Here is a 20743-nt window from a genome sequence, read left to right as displayed (position 1 = left end):
GGCAGTCTAGGAAGAAGTTGCTGGAGTTGTGACTGGGCCCAGGGCTGCCAGGCATCAATCCTGAACCACTAACTGGATCTCGAGGTTTAGTGGTTTTTCTACAGCAGCAGGAGCAGGAGGAAGCTTACCTGAATTTCTGCCTTAACCATAAAGACCTGCCCTTGAGTGTGACCCAGGTTGAGTAAGCAGGAGCAGTAAGGAGATGCAGGCTAAAACTTAGGTCCTGGTTCTGAATTCTGGGTTACCTCCAGTACTGTGCCGTTAGTGTTAGTATCCGAATGGGGGAAACGGCCCCTTTTCCCACATCAATGGGTTCTCCGAGGCTTGCTGGAAGTGCTCTAGGCTCAGGGCAGCTGGCATGAAAGCCCTAAGGGTGCACAGTGCCTTCTCACAACCAGGACAGTTTCACCAACCTCCCTTTCCTGTCTCATGCTTGAAAAAAAAAATGGAGTATTTTAAATTGTTTTGTTTGGTTTGGTTTTTTTGGGGGGGGGTCCCCAGCTTACCTCTTCGGTGGTCTGGCTAGGCTGTAGACAAAAAAGATGGAGAGAAAGTGGTGAGGTGCCCGGCAAACTCGCACACAACTTACTTGAGCAGCACAGAAGCAGAGCCCTGAGAGCAGCAGTGGAAACGCAAGTGTTCCTCTGCCCCAGGCAGTCCAGGCCATCCCTGTTGCTCTCTGTTAACCCTCTAGCCTGCTTCTGCAGCCTGACGACCCCCTAGACTTCGAGACCCCGCTCAGTGCATAAAGTGGCACTTGGACCTCCAAATCCACCCAGAGTAATGGTTGCAAAGGTGCCTGACCAAGAGGACCTAGATTCCTTCTCTTTATGAATGGCCCTGGAGAGGGTCCTGGGGATTGGAGGAGAGCTCACAGGCCCAGGAGGAGGGATAAAATGACAACAGTCCCTGTTAACCCTTTCCTGTCAGCTACACCAAGACCTGAAATGCACTGCACTTCCTCCACCTCACCCTCCTCAGGGTAGCCCTTGGCTGTCCCTGGAGCCTACCGAGGGTTTGTGCCCTACAGGGGAGAAACATTTCCAAGTGGGTATTGTAAGCCACCAAAGGGAGTCCCAAACACAGTTCTGCCCGGTGATGGTTTCTAGAGCCAGGTTGCAAGAAAGCCCTGTGTTTCTTTAATTCCAAGCTAGTCAGTACAGCAAAGCACAACTCTAGGGAAAGAGAACATGGGAGGAGGGGACAAGGGGACACTAGTAATGAGAAGAGGGTGAGGTGGGAGAAGCAGCTTTTGCAGGCCGTTCAAGGACTCACTGTGATTCTGACTGGCAGCTCATGACACGTTTCTCTCCTGGGTCTCAGAGGGTCGCAATGAATCAGCATCCACTGGAGTTCAAACTGATGGAAAACAGCAGAGAGCAGATCACATACAAAGGAGTGTTTTGTTGTTTGTTGTTGTCGTTTAATATAGTCTGTAATTCTTAACAGAGCAGAAGCCATGTGAACTTCCTGAGCTCAGTGAAGCACAGCTCTAGATTTTTCCTGAGCACAATTTCTAACGGAGGTGGCTGGAAGCCTTTCCAAACTCCTCTGATCATTGGCAGGAGATGTCCTTCATTCTGATTCGCTCCAGAGTAGCCCTAGCTTGGAAATAGACCACTGGCACTGATTTTCTATTTCTGTTCTCACCACAACTTCCAGAAGTAGATGCTACTAAAATGTGCTTCACAGAACAAGGAAGTGTCCAAAGCACAAGCCAGTGTCAGACATTCCATGGCAACCTGGCTTACTCCCTCCACATGGAATATTGTCCTCCTCACCCCAGTTAAACTTCACCTGGGAGATTAGAGTCAGAAATAGCCACAGGTGATTACAAAGAGAACAAATGGAAGAAAGAAAATTTAGTCCAGAAGAAAGCATCCTCCATGGAGTGGTGGAGAAACCTAGAACTTGGTGGTGGAGAAGGGGTGTTCAAAATATTTAAATTTTATATACTATTACCCATTGTTTGAAGAGTGATAAACTTCTGAAGACTTGAAATCCAGATAACATCTAATGCTCTCAGTGGGCTATTAGGGAGGGAAAATTAAAACAAGAAGAAAGAAACCAAGGAAGCCAAGAGTTGCCAGGTCTAGATCTGAAGGAGCCTTAATTGAAAGGCAAGAAAACCTGAAGTGAAAAACCATGCTGGCTCATCTTCTAGGCTGGCAGGTTTCTAGCTGTGAAATTAATATTAGGTCCCTATTTCTTGGTCAGTCAATTCCACTGGTTCTGGCAGGTGGTTAGGTGACCAGGTCTCCAATCTAAACACCATTGCTTTCTTTCAGCCCATAGTGATTTCCATCCCTTCCCACCGGCCACATGGATCCTAGACCTGCCAGCTCTACAGAGATATGAGATACGTGTTTTCCAGCTGCTGCAGACACATCTGCAGTTGAAATCATTGGGTGGAAAATGGAACCCGAGACAAACAAAGCAAGTTCTTCGTTTCCAATAAACATAGAGAGAGTCAAGCCAAAGGTGAGTGTCTCTATTATAAAGAGGACAAAAGACTCAAGTGAAATAAAAAACCCTGAGCAGCTATCAGGACTCACTTTAAGATGGAAAATTACCTATAAGTTGTTTGAGCACTGTGCTGTGTTGACCTAACAATAGAATGCAGACATATCTCAAAAGATCTGTCCAGGTACACAGCACCTTAGAGTTATATTGCTTCCGCCAAATGCTACTTTTATCAAAGTAGTCTTTCTTACTGGAAAAAAAAGAATCATCTGATTTTTATTTTAAATTACAGTAGCATTAAAGAAAGATGGGAAAGCGGAATTGGAATAAATTTTTACCTAATGGCAGTAGAATACGTGCCATTTAAGGCTGGTCACAGAGAAAGTGGGACAGAGGAGTCAGCTCATTGACAGCAGGTCACACAGCTGGGAAAGGGCAGAAGATTTCTAAATGTTCCTAACATTAACTTAATAATGTCTCTACTACACCTTCCGACATTCCTAAATGACGCACACTAGCTCTGTGGTGGGTCATATTTTTTTGAAACAGGTGACCAATAAATTTGTCAAATGACATCTTTTAAGACTTCCAGAACTGGACTAAGAAACTCTCGCTAGGATTCCAAACTCTTCTCATTTTGTGTGTTCATTAGGGAAACATCCTCCAAAAATCGACCACTGTGCCTATACTCAATCACATACCCACAAGTGTGACAAAATAACACATGGAGAAGAAAAGGATCATTTTTTCCTTATTCCCAATATTCAGTATAAAAGACTACTCCACACAGTTTTATTCGCTAAATCTTGCGAGAACTGGTCATTTGATCTAGGTATACACTGAAGGTGCATGAAATTTTAGTTTGAAAAGTGAGTCGCCCCCATAAACACTAATTATATGGCTATCCGGGAAACCTAAATCCTTTGCCTAGATAGTTCATCAAAGTTACTTATTACAAATGTGAAGTAATTCATTAAGCTGTCACCTCAAAAAGAAAAAAAAATGTAATACTCTCTGAATAAATTGGTGCACCTGATTAAATATGCAGAAAATGCAATTGTGGCACCAAAAAATGGGGAAATGAAATGTATTTCATCTGTGAATACAAGTGGGGCCGTTCAAAGTGCCACATAGATCAAGGGTTTCTGAACACATCTGCGTGTTCCCATAAACACCACCCACGCACTAATAATCATCTATACAACAAGCGTTTTTTGGCATGCAATATGAATTTCAATTTGCATGCTAATTATTTTGAAGGAAAATTGGCAGTGAGCTTTTGTAAAAGTCACTTTCATTATACAGCTAAAATGCTGATTTCCACATTTCTCATTTTTGTACCTGGGCTCCTTTTCATTCTTTTAATATTCACTGACAAAGTATACGTGACACATATTTTAATTTAATCTTTCAGTGAACAGTTTTTTAAAAAAAAAATCCCAGGATAAACCAAGCACTGAGAAAATGGTCTATGAAAGCCAGATAATCCCCTCTCCACAAACAGTTCACAGTCTGTAAGATGAGAAAAATGTGGCTAGAGAAACAAAACCTTCTAAAAATCTATTAAGCAGAACATAACGCCCCTTAGGAAATGTCATGTTTTCCAATAGGAAATGTTTCTCTTTCTCTCAAGGAAAATGAAGTCCTCACATCTGTCCAGATTTTGCATGGTCTAAATAGTCCATCTCTAAAAATCCTTAAGACAATTACATTTCTGAAGCTAAGATAATGCTCAATGAAAGACATTAGTGTTGATTCCAACACTCTAGTCTTTATTTTGCTAGGCTGTTGAGAAAGATTAAGTATTTGAACTCAGCTCCAGATTACTGAGAATGGCACACGTTTTGTTTTTATTTTTAATGAACTAAATTAGTTTTACAATTTTCTAGTATTAAACACCTAGGCTAATTTTTGCTAACAAGATAGAATCTTCATTAAGCTATCCAGTCAAAGACAAAAAGTATTTACAACCAGTCAAAAGTAAGAGTACTTATTTTGGTCCAGTCAACGAAAAAAAAAATTACTGAGATCTCAGATCTTATTCTTAATTGCAACTTTTGATGAGTTGTTGGCTTCCCCTGTCATCAAGAAATCTCTCCAGAGGACACTTCCTGGGAACTGAGCAGAGAGCTCTGAACTGCCTCAGAATCAAGAGTTTCAGCATCAAGAGAAAGTAGCCAACTGGAGTTGGCACACAGAGAATATATTCATTTATTGAATTGTGTGCTTGGAGATAAATATTATGGAGGACACAAAAATACCATTTAAGACCATATGTGGGCTTTAAAAATACATTTAGCAATAAATACTCAAGCACCCAAAACACTAACATGTTTTTCTGGCTAAAGCCATCAAGTAACACATAATATGTGAACAGGTCCAAACAGCAAATGAGTTTTCACACAAGAAGATGAGAGAAAAATGGTGGAGCTAGTGAACTCTATTTTGAACTCTATTTTATCTGGGGTCCTTATAGCTCTACCTCTTTTCTCCACCCCTTATCCCTCCTAGTACCTTCCAACACCCCAACACTTGGTAGGAGAGAAAGAAAGTTAGTGGGGAGAGAGGCAGAGTTCTCTTTGGCTACTTCTGGCTGGTTAAGGCCATTGGGTTCTTTGGGGCAATACCAATCTCAGTTGTCAGGATATCTAACAGTGCAGCAAACAGCAACAGCAAACACAGCAGAAGATTGAACTGTCTCTCAGTCATCTTTCTCTCTCTCTCTCTATCTTTGCTGTCTCTCAGCCTCTCTCTCTTTGTCTGTCTGTGTCTCTGTCTCTCTCTCTTGTCTCTCTCTCAAAGCATCCTCTCCAGAGCCCCAATTGGCTCTCATAGTTATACCCTCTCAGAGTCCTCAGAGTTAAGCTATTTCCAGCTGGCAAAGACCACACCGCTCTCTGAGCTGAAGGAGGCTGTTATTAGCTGTGGACAAACTAAAAGCAGGTCCATATACCACACTTGGGATTAAAACAAAAACCTGTTTGTATAACATAACCGAGTTTTTAAAGACACCAAAACTTCCACTATAGGATAAAGCTGGGGTCTGGAAGAGAGGGAATAGGACAAAGCTAGAGGGTAAGAAGTATACAGAAAGGACCCAGATTAGCTGGAGCAGAGTACACAGCAGGCTTTTTCTCACTATGAATTCTAAGCTAAGGAATCTCAATATTTTGAATGGATTATCAAACTATCACTTTATTAATTATCACCAAAGATTTTTCTTCAGTGGATAGACATAAGAAATGGGCAGATTTAGAAGGGCACTTTGTGAAGCTTCAGTTGGTCATGCCTGACTGATGTTTTAGGCAGAAAGTTATTACAGTAAACTTCATGAAGTAGTAAATTCTGAGCTATGGCAATATATCCTGAGATAATTGCCAAGTAAAAAGAAATTCCTCTCCTCATTCCACAACCTCTCCAGCTGCTGTTCTATTTTCTATTTCTCTATCTACAAAACTCAAGACAGTTGTCTGTACCCAGTCTCCAATTCCTCTCCTCATTTTCTCTTGAATCCTTTCAACTGAATTTCATCCCCACAGGCCAGTGTGGATCTTTGATCCAATTACCCACATTGGTTTCTAAAACCAACAGTCAACCGTCTCCAACTTATGTGACCTATCCAGCATTTTAAACAATTCTTGTCTCACCCACCTTGAATTCATCAAGTTTCAGGACATAATAATCTCCTTCTTCGTTCCCTTAATCACAGACTCTTTCTTTTTAAATAAATCTTCCTCATTGTGGCAATAATCCTGGCTCCCTCCGAAGTGAGCCTTCAGTATTGCACTTACGACTTGACTTCATGGCTTTCATAACACATAAATGTTCACAGTTCCCAGAGCTCAGTTTCCATATGGTCCTGCCTCTTAACCTCCAAAAGCTCACACCTAACTGCCTGCTCAGCATCTTCCATTAGATGCCTAATGGTGTGACCTCGGCAACCTCATCAACTATTTCTTATTTTCTCACCTGCTTTGCAAGTGACCCCAAATATCAGGCAACACCAACACTTGTCCCTTGTCATTCATGTTCTCTCTTCCCGGAACCTTCCTCTCTAAGATCTACAGACTATTACCTTAAATCCTTCGAGCTATTTCAAAAGTGTTTACTTCTGAATGAGTCCTACTTCAATTTTCCACTTTGTTTCTCCTGGTAACACTTCCGATGTCCTGGTTTACTACTCACTGTCTACTTCTTCCTTGTGCCTCTTCCCAGAATGTAAGTTGCATTTAGGCATTAACTTTTGTGTCTCTTAGTCACCTAAAGTATACCTGTAGCTTAGTAGATTAAAAAATAGTTGCTGAATATTAATCACAGAAGATATTGACTAAAACTATAACCTCTTATATTTCACAAATACCAGAAATGCTGATCGCAACAGCCAAACTTATTTTCCCAGGTTATTGCGCATGAAACTTGCATTGTTTTCACATTTGTAGGTTAATGTGATTCAATGCTACAGAGTAAAGAAGAAGACAGACAGCTCTTTCATCAACAGTTTTGCCAGCTCTGGCAATTTTCTCTGAATATGATAAAAAAAAGTCACAGCAAGGCATCAGAGACATACTTCTCAAAGCATCAAATCTGTCATGTTCTGTGTTGATTTACTGGGGATATGCACAGGTAAAGAGAAGAATGATTTGAGTTTTATATGGGGAAAGCCACATAAACTTTTATCCTCCCTCAGACAAGACCAAACTCCCAATGTACATCCCTGAAAAGGGAGAAAGGCTAACTTTGTTTTCTAATAGAGCTGTACCAAATAACTCTCCTAGGCAATCATGCTGACAATAAACAATAAAGAACCTGTCATAAAATAACACGCTTTCGTGGGAGGCTGCCAGGAAACCAAGCTTTGCAGGGGGATGAATGGCATCATCCTAAAATGCAGGCACAGAAAAGAATGGGAAATTAGGAACTTATTGCTTTAAAATCAAAAGTAACACACTTAGAGATATGCATAGGGGAAAAATATAAAAATGCTCTGAGCCCACCAAATAACTATAAATGATGAGAATGTGTTTGAACTGTAGACCACGTGAGCACTCATGAAAGCTTCTTGAAATTGGTTTCTTTTTCCAATTTAGAAAGAGAATGGGACAGATGATAGGAAGGATGGGAAAGCCACAAACAGCTGCAATACAAGTGAGTCTTTTAGCATTAGCGATCCATCGAATGCCCAGCTTCCATCTGCATTATGCAGTTCTTATACCTACCTCTCTCTGACAGCTGATGATGCCTGCAGAAAGGACATTTTGCTTTTCATTTACTTACTAAATAAAAGCAAGTGAAGCAAATATTTAGTCAATAGAAAGTGTTGGACATTAGAATTAATCCAATCGTATTCAGAAAATACAAAAAACAAAACAAAACAAAAAGTGCATGCCTTTCCGGTTTTAGGCTATTTTAACTTAAAAATTCTTAGAAAGTGATACTGAGAATTTGCTGTCTCCAAACTGAGAGGCAGGTGACCTATTGGTATGGGTTTTCTGCCTATAAAGATATATGTGTATCAGTAGCTATCACCCTTTAAGACCTTACGGGAGAAATCTAGGTGGTGGTGGGCTTCAATAATTCCCAGCAACTTCAGACACCAATCAAATTGATGAAAAGCTCAAGAAGATGGATGGTGAGCTAAAAACGGGGGTCTAGGGCAATTCATGGGCACATGGACAACAAAGGCATGCTGACTGCTTTAATTTTAGACATTGAGGGGAAATATCTGAAGTCTTTAAAAGTTTGGAAAATAATGAATTAAATTGATTGAGTGTGTGTGTGTGTGTGTGTGTGTGTGTGTGTGTGTGTGTGTGTGAATTGCCAAATAAGAATCCATCTATCCTAAATACCACTCCTTCTCTCCAGGATGCCTTGAGGACACCATGTTCTTTAGTGAGGCTCCTTGACCTTCCCTCCTCAGCCTTCTACACTGCCCTGACTGAGGGGCTTTCTCAACTGCCTGCATGGCACATTTCCTCCTCATCCTCAGGAGAAGGAAATACCTGTGACTCACTCGGCTTTTTATTCCTAGCATATAAGCATGCAACGGAACCTTACTAGACAAACAATAAACAAACAAAATTAGTGTTTAGGGACACATCTTATACTCCTTGATTTTTCTATATTTCTTAACACTTGTTTTATTTGTGCTGAAGAATAAATTCTAAAAGGAAAAGTTTACTCAAATCAAGAATGTCTTTCCAATTAAGAATGATGAGCTGGTTTGTGTCCTTACATGTATCTTTTTTCCTTCCCTTTTTTTTTTTTTTTTTTTCAAGGCAGGTCTCACTGTGTGGCCAGGGCTGTCCTGGAGCTCCCTATATAGATCAGGCTGATCCCAAATTCACAGAGATCCACCTGCCTCTGCCTCTCAAGTGAACCACCACAGCCATAAAATGCATATTTTCCCCCAAAAGAAAGCTGGTTGGATGAGAAGAGAGAGGAGGAGGCAGAGTCAGATCAAAAGGAAACAGAGGAGAAACTGGAGGATGAGGCAGAAAAAAAAAGCTCCATTAGCAAAAAGTTTGAGCGTGATATTGTCACATTAATGTCTTGAATGGAGGTAGGTTTTATTTGGGGGGGGGGGACTATAATTTCCATCTTATTATCAATGTTATAAACATTACCTCACCATCACCATCACCATCCAATACTGAATTTTAATGGAGATTTGGGCTCCCATATCATTTGTTTCCAGGAAAGGGTCAAGAGTCTAGGATTGATCCTGGAAGGGGAAAAAACTGTCCATGCCTATACCAAATCCTTTTAACACTGGTGACAACATAATGACTTAGAAAAGCTCTTTACTATGCCAGAAGCACAGTGTAAAACTAGATGCTAGGTTCTTTGCTGCCTTTCTATACATGGAGAATAAAACAGAAGAAAATGGCACAGACTTGTCTTCATTGTGATATGAAACCTTTCATAAAATCAACACTCGGCTATGGCATAGCTAGTAAAGTAATATTAAGGGTTTGTCTCTGAAAATAATACAATTGAAAGGCATTTTACCCAGAGAGCAGAACTAGAAGATCTTGAAGTGTTTCTAAGGTCAACAAATCCATGTTTTAAACAGCTGGCACTCAGCACCTTTCCAAGACAATAAGAACTCCCCTCCCTTGCCCGTGTCCAGAAATGGCACTGGCATCACAAAGGTTGTGTCCTCCTCTCCGACAACCACTCCAGGGCCGTTGTAGAGTTTGCTGCTGCACAGAATGGAAGCATTTCACAACAGGGACCACATCAGCTTTCTAACCCAGCCACTTCACGTGTGATGACTCATTAGACGAAGAGAGTCCACGAGCCAGAGCAGTAATGTGGCAGCTACGAATTGCTCCCTGTCTATCACAGAATATAGAAATTTCACACCAACTTTCACACTAATCATAACTCTTCCTGTAAAAACAAGTTATCTGAACAATTCCATTACTGAGATCCTTGATAACCCCTTCCCCCTCTCCCAGAGAAGTGCACAGAAACAATTCAAACCCACTGTATCACTCTTGTCACCATCTGTGACATAGCTTTGTGACTAGAATATAATAGCTCCATACAGAAGGAGAGATAAATTAGCATCAACAGTTTAGTTATACTGAATTGTATCCTCTTCTGTTTCCCTAAAATGAGCCTTGCCCTCTAAGCTTAAGTTTTTAAATTACTGTCAAAATACTATACAATACCCTTAAAAAAAATTGCTACTCGGTGCTCAAAATGATAGAGCTAGAAGGTACTATTTGATACAATTGTGATGTCATTAGAAACTTCTTTACTTTAATATCAATGGATTTCTACAGTAAAATAATGAATAGAGCTTTTAAATTCTTCGCTTCAGGCAGGAGAGATGGTTCAGTGGTTAAATGCCTGTACTTTTGCTGAGGATCAGAATTCGTTTCCCAGCACCCACATCAAGTACCTCACAATCATCTGTAGCTCTAGCAACAGGAAATCCAGTGTCCTCTGCTGGCCTCCGAGGACACTGCCCTCCTGTGCACAGGAACAAATACACAAACTCAAAACTAAAATCATATTTAAAATTCTTTTCTTCTGCACTATCACACAAAGCCTAGTTCTAACTAAAACACATCACACCACCTCTATGATTTTCATTCTTGCTTATCGAACAGAACACCGTATGGCTTCTCAACTTTACTTCTTAGGAGCTGCATCTATTAGACTTCACCTGCTTCCTACAAACACTCCGTCTACACGCATGCATATTACTAGACTCTGGACTGTCGAATAAATCCTCATTATTCTTGAATTCTTTTCCTCTCAGTTGTCTTTACCTCTTTCCTAAATTCATACCCTTCCCTTTCAAAATGTATTGCTTACCAAAATCACGGAGGCCTTGCCTAGCTGTATTTATGATTTATCTCTAAACTGACTTTGAAAACTCTAATTCGTTGAACAGGCGTGATTTGTGTGTGCTGCGTTACCATGGGCCTCTTTGTCAGTTGTCTCAAAGGCTCACGGATGCTCCACGGATGGTTAACGCCTTTCAAGTTGACCTTAACATTAAATTATCTGCTTAACTGGAATCCTGCATTCCATGCAGCGCTCAAGCTGGCAGTGAAGGCTTTTCGGATGACTATTCCTTGTATGCACTATCGCTAATGATCGAAAACGTCCAGGGTGCTGGGCTTTACCATCTGGGTCTGTTGTGGTCGTACGTTGTAGTCGTATACTTACGGGAACAGAAACCTGAGGATTGTCCACAAGTCTCCCCAGCACAGCGAAGCCATCAGCGTCAATCGGGCCCCTTGGCTTTATAGGTAAGGATTCGATCCTGACGCAGTCAATGAAAAGAGTGGCGCTTGCTCTCTCCACGCCAATCATAATCTTATGCCACTGGGAGTCAAACAAGGATGGCAAATTCGAAAAGGCTGCGGTTTGGAGATTCCCATCCAGTCCCTTGTATGAAAATGCAACCGACTTCGTTTGGCCGTTTATCTTCACGCCGACTTGCTCCCTCCCTGAGGAATCCTGGATCTGCCAAATGTTCCAGTGCCTTTCCAGGGTGCTTCCGGTCATCCGAAAAGTAGTTAAAAAGGAATATTCTTCAGGCAGTCCGCTGGGATACAAATGCCTGAGTAAGATTTGAAAATAATAAATATGAACCTTGTTTTTCTGTGCTTATGCATATTTACTATTTTTTGTATTTTTATTTTATTTTGAATCCTAGTCCCGCAGAAAGGCTACAGTGTGGAAAAACTATGCAGCATACGTTCTTTGGTGACATGTTATTCAGACCTTCACAATTCAATCATTCACGTACGTTAATGCTCCACCTTAAAATGCACACTTTAAAAAGCCCTCCCTTATAACGAAGGAAGGTCCTCAACAATATTACCATTTATTCTACCCAAAGAGCCACCATTCATTCAGCAACGCCATCTCAGCCATAAAAACACATTCTTGCAATGTTTGGGGCAACATTTCCTGCGAAAGTGAGAAAAAGGATTATTTAAAGTCTAGATATATTCTACTGGCTTACAAAAAAAAAAACCATTCAGTTAAAATGAGTTTTAATTTTTACATACATTAAAGTTGTTTGCTATTTTCATAATTTCTATGCTAGTCTCAAAAAAATGCATTCTATACCCACATAAACATTTTGAGAATTAGTAACCAACTACATCGAATGCATTTAAAGCCTTCTTCACAGGAAGGACGTCTTCCTCAGGGATTTCAAAAGCTGATGTTTGTTACTGGATGTGTAAGGAGCAACACATGAGCAACTCTTCCTTCCCTACTCCAGCTCCATCATTTCCAGTCTACCAGTGAATGTTTACAGCATTGCCACTTTCTTCACTGTATTAAATGGAAGCTAAAATCACCAGTGTCGCTAAGGCAATCCTTATCTGTAGATGACTACTCCTCTCTCTCTCTCTCTCTCTCTCTCTCTCTCTCCTTATCTATGGATCTTCTGTTGAAGCAAGTTCTTAGAGGTTTAAATGAGAATGTCAGCTTTCAAAGTCTTCAAAGTTATTTCTCTACATCTTCTTCTAAATATAAGAGAATTCCTCAGCCAGAAGGTAACGCTAGGAAAACTAAATGTCAGCGAAATGTGTTTACTAAACAAGAAAACTGAAAACCATCAGGCACTGAGACCCAGAGTTCCAAACAACCTTTCTGGGGGTCAAACTTTTGTATTTAGCTCCTTCAAAGAATGAAGAATAGGAAGACGAGAAGAAATGTCTCAATTGGTATTGATTTCGTATAATGACACTTAGTGAAATGAAACATAGTATGCATACACAGTTTTGTGAAAGTATACAGAAATTTCGTGTGCTTTGACAAAAGAAAAACAAACACTTTAGAATACAGAAGAGGAACACAAAAGGACTACCTAAAGTCATCTTTTTCCAGAATAGAACTAACCACCTCACTCCAGACACTTGTTCTGAATATGCTTCTTGTTTCTCAACTTGTTTGTCACAGTTCTTTTGATTTTATATACAATCTTTTAGAGTAGACTAGTATGTTAATAGGGCAAGAAAAGAAATTTAACTCATTATTTGTATGAATAGACTATTCATACTTGTGTGTACTGAAGGCTCTTAAATGTCTCTGAAACCTAACCCACAGAACAGGCAGCCTAGTGTATTATTAAACCCCTGACGTTCCGTTCCTGAAAATATGCTCTGCCTGTCAATAAGCAGGCCTGACAACATACATAATTTAAAAGAAGTTCTGTCTATGAATGATTTATTGTATTCCAATGTTCACGAGGTACCTTAAGTGGAGAACCATATGGATTTGAGTAAATGAGTCAAAAGTCTTTGAACCTTGAAATATTTGTTTATGACCTTAAAACCAAGAAAGCTAAGGTCTGTGCTGCAAAAGAAAACAAGGATGAAAAGCTATTATGCCCCAAATACAGAACAAAAGGAAGCAGAATCATGTTTATTCAGTAATTTTGAAGATAAACAGATAAATAAGTGAAAATTACGATTATTTGGCATTAATTTTGCAGCATATTTTTTCTTATGAAGATCCTATCAGTGTTTTTTCAGTCTCAGAACCGATATCTCCAGCACAAAATGTCTCATTCTGTTCGCTAAGAAGGATGCCATCCCTTCCTTCTTTGTCTTCTAGCTTTTGCATGAGTAATTTTTGAAAAAGAATCAAATTCCGCAGTATATGCGTAGCACACTTTCCTTATCCATTCATCCATTGAATTCCAAACAAATGCTTGTTTCCAAACAATCACTTCTAAGCAGTCATTTCCGTTTCCTGACTATGGTTAATAGAGTGGCAATGAACACCGCTGAGCAAATAACTGTCCTTTGGACATAAGCTGAGAGGTAGTAAGTACAGCTGGGCCACGTGATAGATCTATTTTCAGTTTTTATTTTTAAGAAAAAAAAATGAAACCATGAAATTTGAGGATAAATTATGAAACTGAAAAAATATTGTGAGCAAGGCAACCCAGATCCATAAAACCTAATGCCTCATGCTTCTTCTTTGTGGTTCCTCGCTAATCCAGGTGATATGGAGGGGGAACTGGGAAAACATGGGGTATATCTGGGGAGAGGAATGGAAAGCAAATACTACAGGGGAGGAACAAATAACTCTAAGGATGTTTGGAAAAACATAGAGAACAACATTACATTAATTTTTCTTAAAACTTCATATAGCTTGTAATATACTTACATAAATACGTATATGTGCAGTCTAAATGAATTATGCCGTGATGGTGATAATGACCCCCCCCCCGCAAGAGCCACAAACTATTTAACAAAAAGCCTAGAAGCAGACATGAAGAACCTCCTTTTGAGCCATTGGCTAGGAGAGTCAAGAGACTCTCTAAACAATATATGGTTCTCCTTTGCTCTTGGTTTCCTTCCAGAATTTGAAGGCAAGTCTCTATTGCAAAAGATACCACACACCTTACACACAGAACTTAGGGGACTTGAGCTGGGTCTGACCTGGAAGCCTGCTTCCTGATGAATAGCTCCAGTGGTCTCCCTACATCCTTTGCAAGCTGGGTAGAGTGAATGGAATTTTATGTAAGAAGTGGGAAATAGTAAGAGCTGGAGAGGACAGGAACTCCACAAGGAGAGCAACAGAACAAGAAAATTTGAACACAGGGAACTTCCCAGAGACTCATACTCCAACCAAGGACTATCTGTGGAGATAACCTAGAACCCTGACAATGCAGCCACTTCTGATGAGAACTGATAGACTAAGATCAGAAAGAAGGAGAGGAGGACCTCCCCTATCAGTGGACTTGGGGAGGGGCATGCATGCAGAAAGGGGGGGAGGGGGAGACCAGGAGGGGAGAAGGGACAGGCATATGGGGGGATAAAAAATGAATAAAGTGTAATTAATAAAAGTTAAAAAATAAAAAGAAAAAAAGAAAAGCAATCAGCAGTCCCCACAGCTGTGATGCCTTCGGACCACACCAATGGCCAGAATGACAAGATATTTTAAAAGTCCAACAATGGCACTATACATTGGTGGCAACTGATTGCCATCTAACCGGACTGAAGACCTGCTTAAAGTGAGGGAATTTAAGCCTAATACTGTAAACCTAGGAAACGCCCTGTGGCTGGTGAGGTCGTGTACCCTAGAGGACAACTTAGTATTGACATGTTCCCAAACCAGTACACTTTCTAACTTCATTCAAAATACACATCTTTCTCCCCATAGGTAACTGTAGTCTCTCATTCCTCATCAAGAAAGCCTTTTTTTCTTTTTAAAGCAGAAACCATTATAGAACTTCACAACTAGTCAAAATGCAAAGAACTGACTGTGGAGAGCACAAAACAGATACATCTACAATACAACCTTTAATGTAAAGCTCAGCGATCCTCATGGAAGAGGGTCTGGGAAGATTCTAACAGCCGGAGGAACAGGATATCTGCTGAGAGACCGTGTCTTCTAAATAGGACAAGAAAGCTGCACCCATGTGGTCTCAGCCCTGCCTAAATACGACCTGAATAATGACAACACCGGTTGGCATGCCAGTGGGAATAAGGGAAATTTCACAAGGCCACACGCCAACATGAAGACCTATAGACAATTAATGACTGCTGAGAGAGAGAGAGAGAGAGAGAGAGAGAGAGAGAGAGAGAACCAACCTTTCCCAAAGATGAGTCCCCTAATTAGCTACCAAGTGGCAAACCCAAAAAGCATATATTTCAAGCCACATTAAATGTACTCAGCTGGGCTGGTTGTATTTATACATTGTGTGTGTGTGTGTGTGTGTGTGTGTGTGTGTGTGTTCATAACAATTAAAAAATTAAGAGACGGGGAATTTGAGAGGGAGCAGGGGAGAAACAGGATGAGTTGGTGGGAGAAGGAAAGAAAAATACATTGTATTATGTAAATACAATAGTCGTATAAAGCTCTTCAAAAAATAAACAATACCTTTAAATAAACAAAAAGAAAGAATCCATTGAGGAGAAGGCTCCCCTGCATGCCCTCTCCTCTGCTGGTATGTTTCAGCTCTTCACCGAGAGTGAACTCTTATCCAGCCCTCCAGAATCAGGCTTTATCTAAGCACTGTACAGTTAATATTTTCTCTATATAGCAACCTTATGATATGATTCTTCCCTCTATCACTAATTTTTTTAATTAATAAGACTGAGGCTTAAATAGCTTGCTCTAAACTAGCCAGGGCTGGGGACAAGGGGCATGGGAGAAGGCAGAGTAAATTGGAAGTGAAGAGAGAGTAATTGAGACTAGTGTATAAAAAACCAGTATAGAGCCATGTAATGAAATGTGAGCTAACCTGAAAACAAAAGACAGAAATATATCTATCTCAGAGAAAATAGAAGAAAAGGATTTTATTATGTACCTAGAACTCTGCATGACTCAGCACTCTGACTCACCTCCCTTTTTTTTTATTTCATTCCTCCTTCCTGCTTCCTTCTTTCTTTCCTCCACCATCTCCTAGTAAGTCTGGTGATTGTGAGACTTTAGTTAGACCTGTGTGCATTACTTACTGAAGGCTCTCGGCGCTTAGAGGAAAAACAGCAGAAAAGATAAGCAGGATGTAGAGAACTGTATAGCCCCTAGCCAGCCAGTCAGTCTCTGAACTGACTAAGGTCAAAGGCAACCCTTTGTGCTTCGAATCACAGAAGGGACGATTAGATCAGAATTCCGTGTTGTGTCTTTATTTTATTAAAAGAGAAACAATAATTTTGGCATTTATTTTAGAAGCCAGCTAGTACTTCTTTAGATAACAACACCATCTCAACAATGGACTAAATGAAAAAACAGATAAAGCCAGTTTCTGTTGTCACACCTATCCTAGCGAGCTTTAACTGACAACGTGATAACAGCCTTAAATCCCCTCAGAGGGGGTCTCAACTGAGGGGTTACCCAGATCAGATTAATCTGTGGGCAACTGTCTTGATTGTTAACTATGCAGGAGAGCCTGCCCACCTCGGGCAGCACCATCCCTTAGGCAGGTGGCCCTGAGCTATGGAAGAGAGCTCACCAAGCACGAGCCTGTGAGCCAGGAAGTAGCATTCCTCCACTTCTGCTTGTTGTTCCTTCTTGAGTGCCTGTCCTCATTTTTCCCAACGACGGACTGTCTGTTACCCAGAAGTGTAAGACAAATAAACCCTTTCCTCCTGTAAGCTGCTTTTGGTCGGAGCAGTTCATCACAGCGACACAAGCAAGACTAGAATGATGGCTTTAAACTTTCCCACTGTGAATGAGTGCCCAGGCTCAGAATGAAGTAGCGGTCAGAAGTAGCCATGCTGCCTGACTCTCAGCCCAGCCAGCCAGCACCAATCCTTTAACTCCCTTATGTGACTTAACTACACTTCGGGAATTCTGTTTCCTCCTACTCTAAACAAGAGCAATGATGTCCTTGAGTAACAATGTTATGAGGAAGTTGAGAGCAACGTTACTAAATATGTAACAAAACCACAGTGTTCCTTTCTTGCACTACACATACTGCTTAAAATGTGAATTTTTTTTACCTTCTCTTTTCGTGCTATATAAGATTCCTCTAACTTTAAAAGCATTCATACTTCATACACAAGTTTTCTACCATGGTCTTTCATTAGTGTAGTTAATCTTTTTATTCCTACACAGCTTAATGCCCATGAAAGTCCTAATATTTTTTTATCTGCCAAAGGACTTTTAGTTCTATTTTCACAGTGCATTAAAGCACTTTATATGTAATATATTTGTGAATACAAATATACATACATGACGTGAGAGAATATGAGAACTATTTCAGGAAAAGAACTGAGATGGACACCAGCATACACATGTATGAAAATTTCATGATGAAAACCCATTAGTTTGCACAATAAACACATACTAATAATAAAAGAAAACTCAAAAAACGTATAATAATCATCCTGATCACAAGGTATGTTGATGATACAAAACCTAGATCAGTGAAGGGCGTTCATTGCAATGACACGACTCATTCAAGCCACCTAGACCACGGAACTTCAGCCCTAAAGAATTTACAGATGAACTCCGGGAAAGGAGAGCAATAAAGGAAAAGCACCATCTGTGTCCCTGCCAGGGCTTCTGTTATAATTACTTCCATTCGGTTTCTGTTTGCTGTCACCTAGGACCCGAGACCGTCTGTGTGGTTCTACTTCAGCACCGGGACACTTGAACAGCTCCACTGTGAGCCTCCAAACCACACTACGGCTGGCTCCTAGTTAAATTTATGCTTCACTCCTGGTGCCTTTCACAAGAGGATCCTTTCAGCCGAAACCAGACAAATTGTGGAAAAACAGAAAGCAAGATTCTAAAACCGTGTCCTGAATTGATAGATGACGGTCCCGGCGGTGTTTTTATTCCTGGGATGGAAAGTAAATTACAAACCTAACATGAAGAGAGGTATTCAGATGCTAATGATTGATAGGTGAACACATTCCTTTGGCTTTTTTTTTTTTTTTAACGGTTGTGGCTATTACCCATTGGCTACAGCATGCGAGGAAAGTGCTTTACCGCCGAGCTGTACCCCAAAGCCCTTCGTCTTAAAATAAAGCAATGCAGGAAATACCAAACAGTAAAAAAAAATCTTCTAACATGGAATAGTGGCAAACGTCTCTACGTGTGTTTAAGGAAGGCAATCAGAGTGTTTTTGGCAGGTTACCTCGTCGGAATCCTCAAGTCTACGTTACTTCCCAGCTTGTAAGCCACTTGTAGAGGAGTGGAACCCACCACCCTCTGGACGGTCCTGCGGGACGCAGCTTTCTCAATTTGGAACTGAGAAATCAGGTCAAACCCTACAGAAAGGGAGCATGAAAGCAAAAGTCGTCAATGAGACCGGGTCTATCCCCTTTCCCACGTAAACGATATTTGGCAAGCTTGCATTTCTGGTGCGACGCAGTGCGACTTGCCTGGCAGGTCATCTTGGCCAATCCTGATCTTGGGACACATTTCACTTCCACCATTAGAAGCGGAATTGGCAGGAAATCCTGCAAGAGCAAACCACCGTGTCACCCAATCCATCCACTACAGGAAGATAATTAATTGACTTAATATTAAAATAATAATATTAATAACCAAGCAGCTGCTTAAAATATAGTGTTGTATAAGCTTGCTTATAAGCCATGTATTTGGCTTTAACTCAAGGCCTCAATAATGAGAATTCATTCACCTTAAGCTTCTCCAGGAAGGGATGCAAGGCATGGAATTAGAGTAATAATTTATGATGGAAAAATGTTCCTGCCTGAAGGAGTTGGAGATTTGTCCCGTTTAGAATCAGAGCTGTGCAGTGTCCTGGATGGCATGGGGTCAGAAGTCTGTTGGGAAAGCTTCTGGTGGTTTGGGCTAGAAATATTCCTCAAATACCACCAATTCTAAATTTACAGTGACATTACAGAGTCAGCCTTGAGCCAGTTCAATGGGCCTCCCAGACAACAGCAGTTCTTACACACACACACACACACACACACACACACACACACGAGAGAGAGAGAGAGAGAGAGAGAGAGAGAGACAGACAGACAGACAGACAGACAGACAGAGAGAGACAGAGAGTTTCAGTACAGAGCTGAGCTTTGGCCTACCTACCAAAAAGTACATCAAATATTTTCTCCTTATCCTCCTGACCCCAGTGTGTTGGGAAAATCCATCCATATCCATACATCCATGTATTCTCTCTGTATTTACCATTCACCATGTTAGGCCCTAGAAAAAGACAGCTGTCCTTCCTGCCTAGCCGCTCACAGTTGGGACTCCCTTTCCAGGCTCAACATTGAGCACAGAACCAACCATCCAAAACATCTTCCCAATGCAGGCAGAAGAGGGAAAGCATGAAAGGTTCTTGAAGGTGAACTCAGTGTTCTCTCAACTACAGCCCTGCTTTATCACAGTCCTGCCTGCTTCTGATGGCAAAGAGATACTTCAAACTCCATAAACCATGGCTCTTACTTGGGCGACGCTTAGGAGTTGCAGATGCCCAGGGTCCCAGGAAACTGCATACAAAGAAGAAAACTGGGATTTTCCTGAAGGGGAGAGACAGGGGAGGAAAAATGACCGAAACAGGAATCTCTCTAGATGGGACTACCTCCATATTTAAACCTGGCAAACCTGACTGATGGAGGCATCCATTCCCAAGGCATACTGCTTACTGCCTTTATTTCCATTTTGAAAGCTCACTTAGAAATGATGCGGATAAACGCATTTCTGGCTCGGTATGCACTATCTCACTTTCTGCACTGCTCTAGTCCCTGCTTTCTGACTATATATATATATATATATATATATATATATATATATATATATATGCTCTACATTCTCATCTGTCTCTGTCTCCAACTCTCTCTTGGTTCTCACTGTCTCTTGCCTCCCCCTTATGCTACCAATACTGCAAAAATCCTCCCCCACCTCCCCCCATAGTCGTGGGCTTACCAGCAGTTCTTCATTTTTCCAGGAGGGTCCCTTTGGTTTATAACAGTCACTGTGAAGAAGGGGCTGGAGGGGAGTCACAACTCCCCTAGACCCCTTCTCTATCCTTCTAGGACTCTGAGTTTGGGCCCGATCTTGGTCCTGCTTGCCCCTCTCAGGGCGAAAAGCAAAAAGAAAGGGGGGGACCAGAAGCATCTACTAACTCTTTAAACTGAAGCAAAGAAAAGGGGTGGGGAGAGGTGGCCTGTAAGCCCAGGCCCAGCCATGGGCGTGCCCTCAAAGCTAACAAGGTTACACTGAAGGAGGGATTGAATGGGAAATGCCTTGCTGAAAAGAAAAAAAACCAGGCTGTGGGGAATTTCACCAGAAAAAAAATTCAGCAAGCCGCTATAGGAATACAGTAGAAGCTTTTAGAACCACTATATTAAGCTTCCAGGAGCAC

At 41.1% G+C, this 20743-nt stretch overlaps 1 protein-coding gene across 1 annotated transcript in view; it reads right to left on the bottom strand.

Annotated features, from left to right (window-relative positions):
* The window catches only part of Col9a1 (collagen type IX alpha 1 chain), an 83033-nt gene extending 62685 nt beyond the window's left edge, over positions 1-20348 (bottom strand). The window contains exons 1-7 of the mRNA XM_055608108.1: positions 20305-20348; positions 19825-19898; positions 18789-18866; positions 18542-18674; positions 11149-11545; positions 1276-1359; positions 507-527 (exon numbers count right to left, since the gene is read on the bottom strand). Coding sequence (XP_055464083.1) covers positions 507-527; positions 1276-1359; positions 11149-11545; positions 18542-18674; positions 18789-18866; positions 19825-19898; positions 20305-20318 — 801 coding nt within the window. The 5' untranslated portion in view covers positions 20319-20348. The remainder of the gene's footprint in view (positions 1-506; positions 528-1275; positions 1360-11148; positions 11546-18541; positions 18675-18788; positions 18867-19824; positions 19899-20304) is intronic.
* Between the last annotated feature and the right edge of the window lie 395 nt (positions 20349-20743).

Source organism: Psammomys obesus, unplaced genomic scaffold (genome assembly GCF_907164565.1).
Source record: "Psammomys obesus unplaced genomic scaffold, mPsaObe1.curated_primary_1811, whole genome shotgun sequence".
In the NCBI taxonomy this organism is placed as follows: Eukaryota; Metazoa; Chordata; class Mammalia; order Rodentia; family Muridae; genus Psammomys; species Psammomys obesus.
The sequence above is the reverse complement of the archived record's forward strand: the minus strand, read 5'-3'. Positions and strand labels throughout refer to the sequence as shown.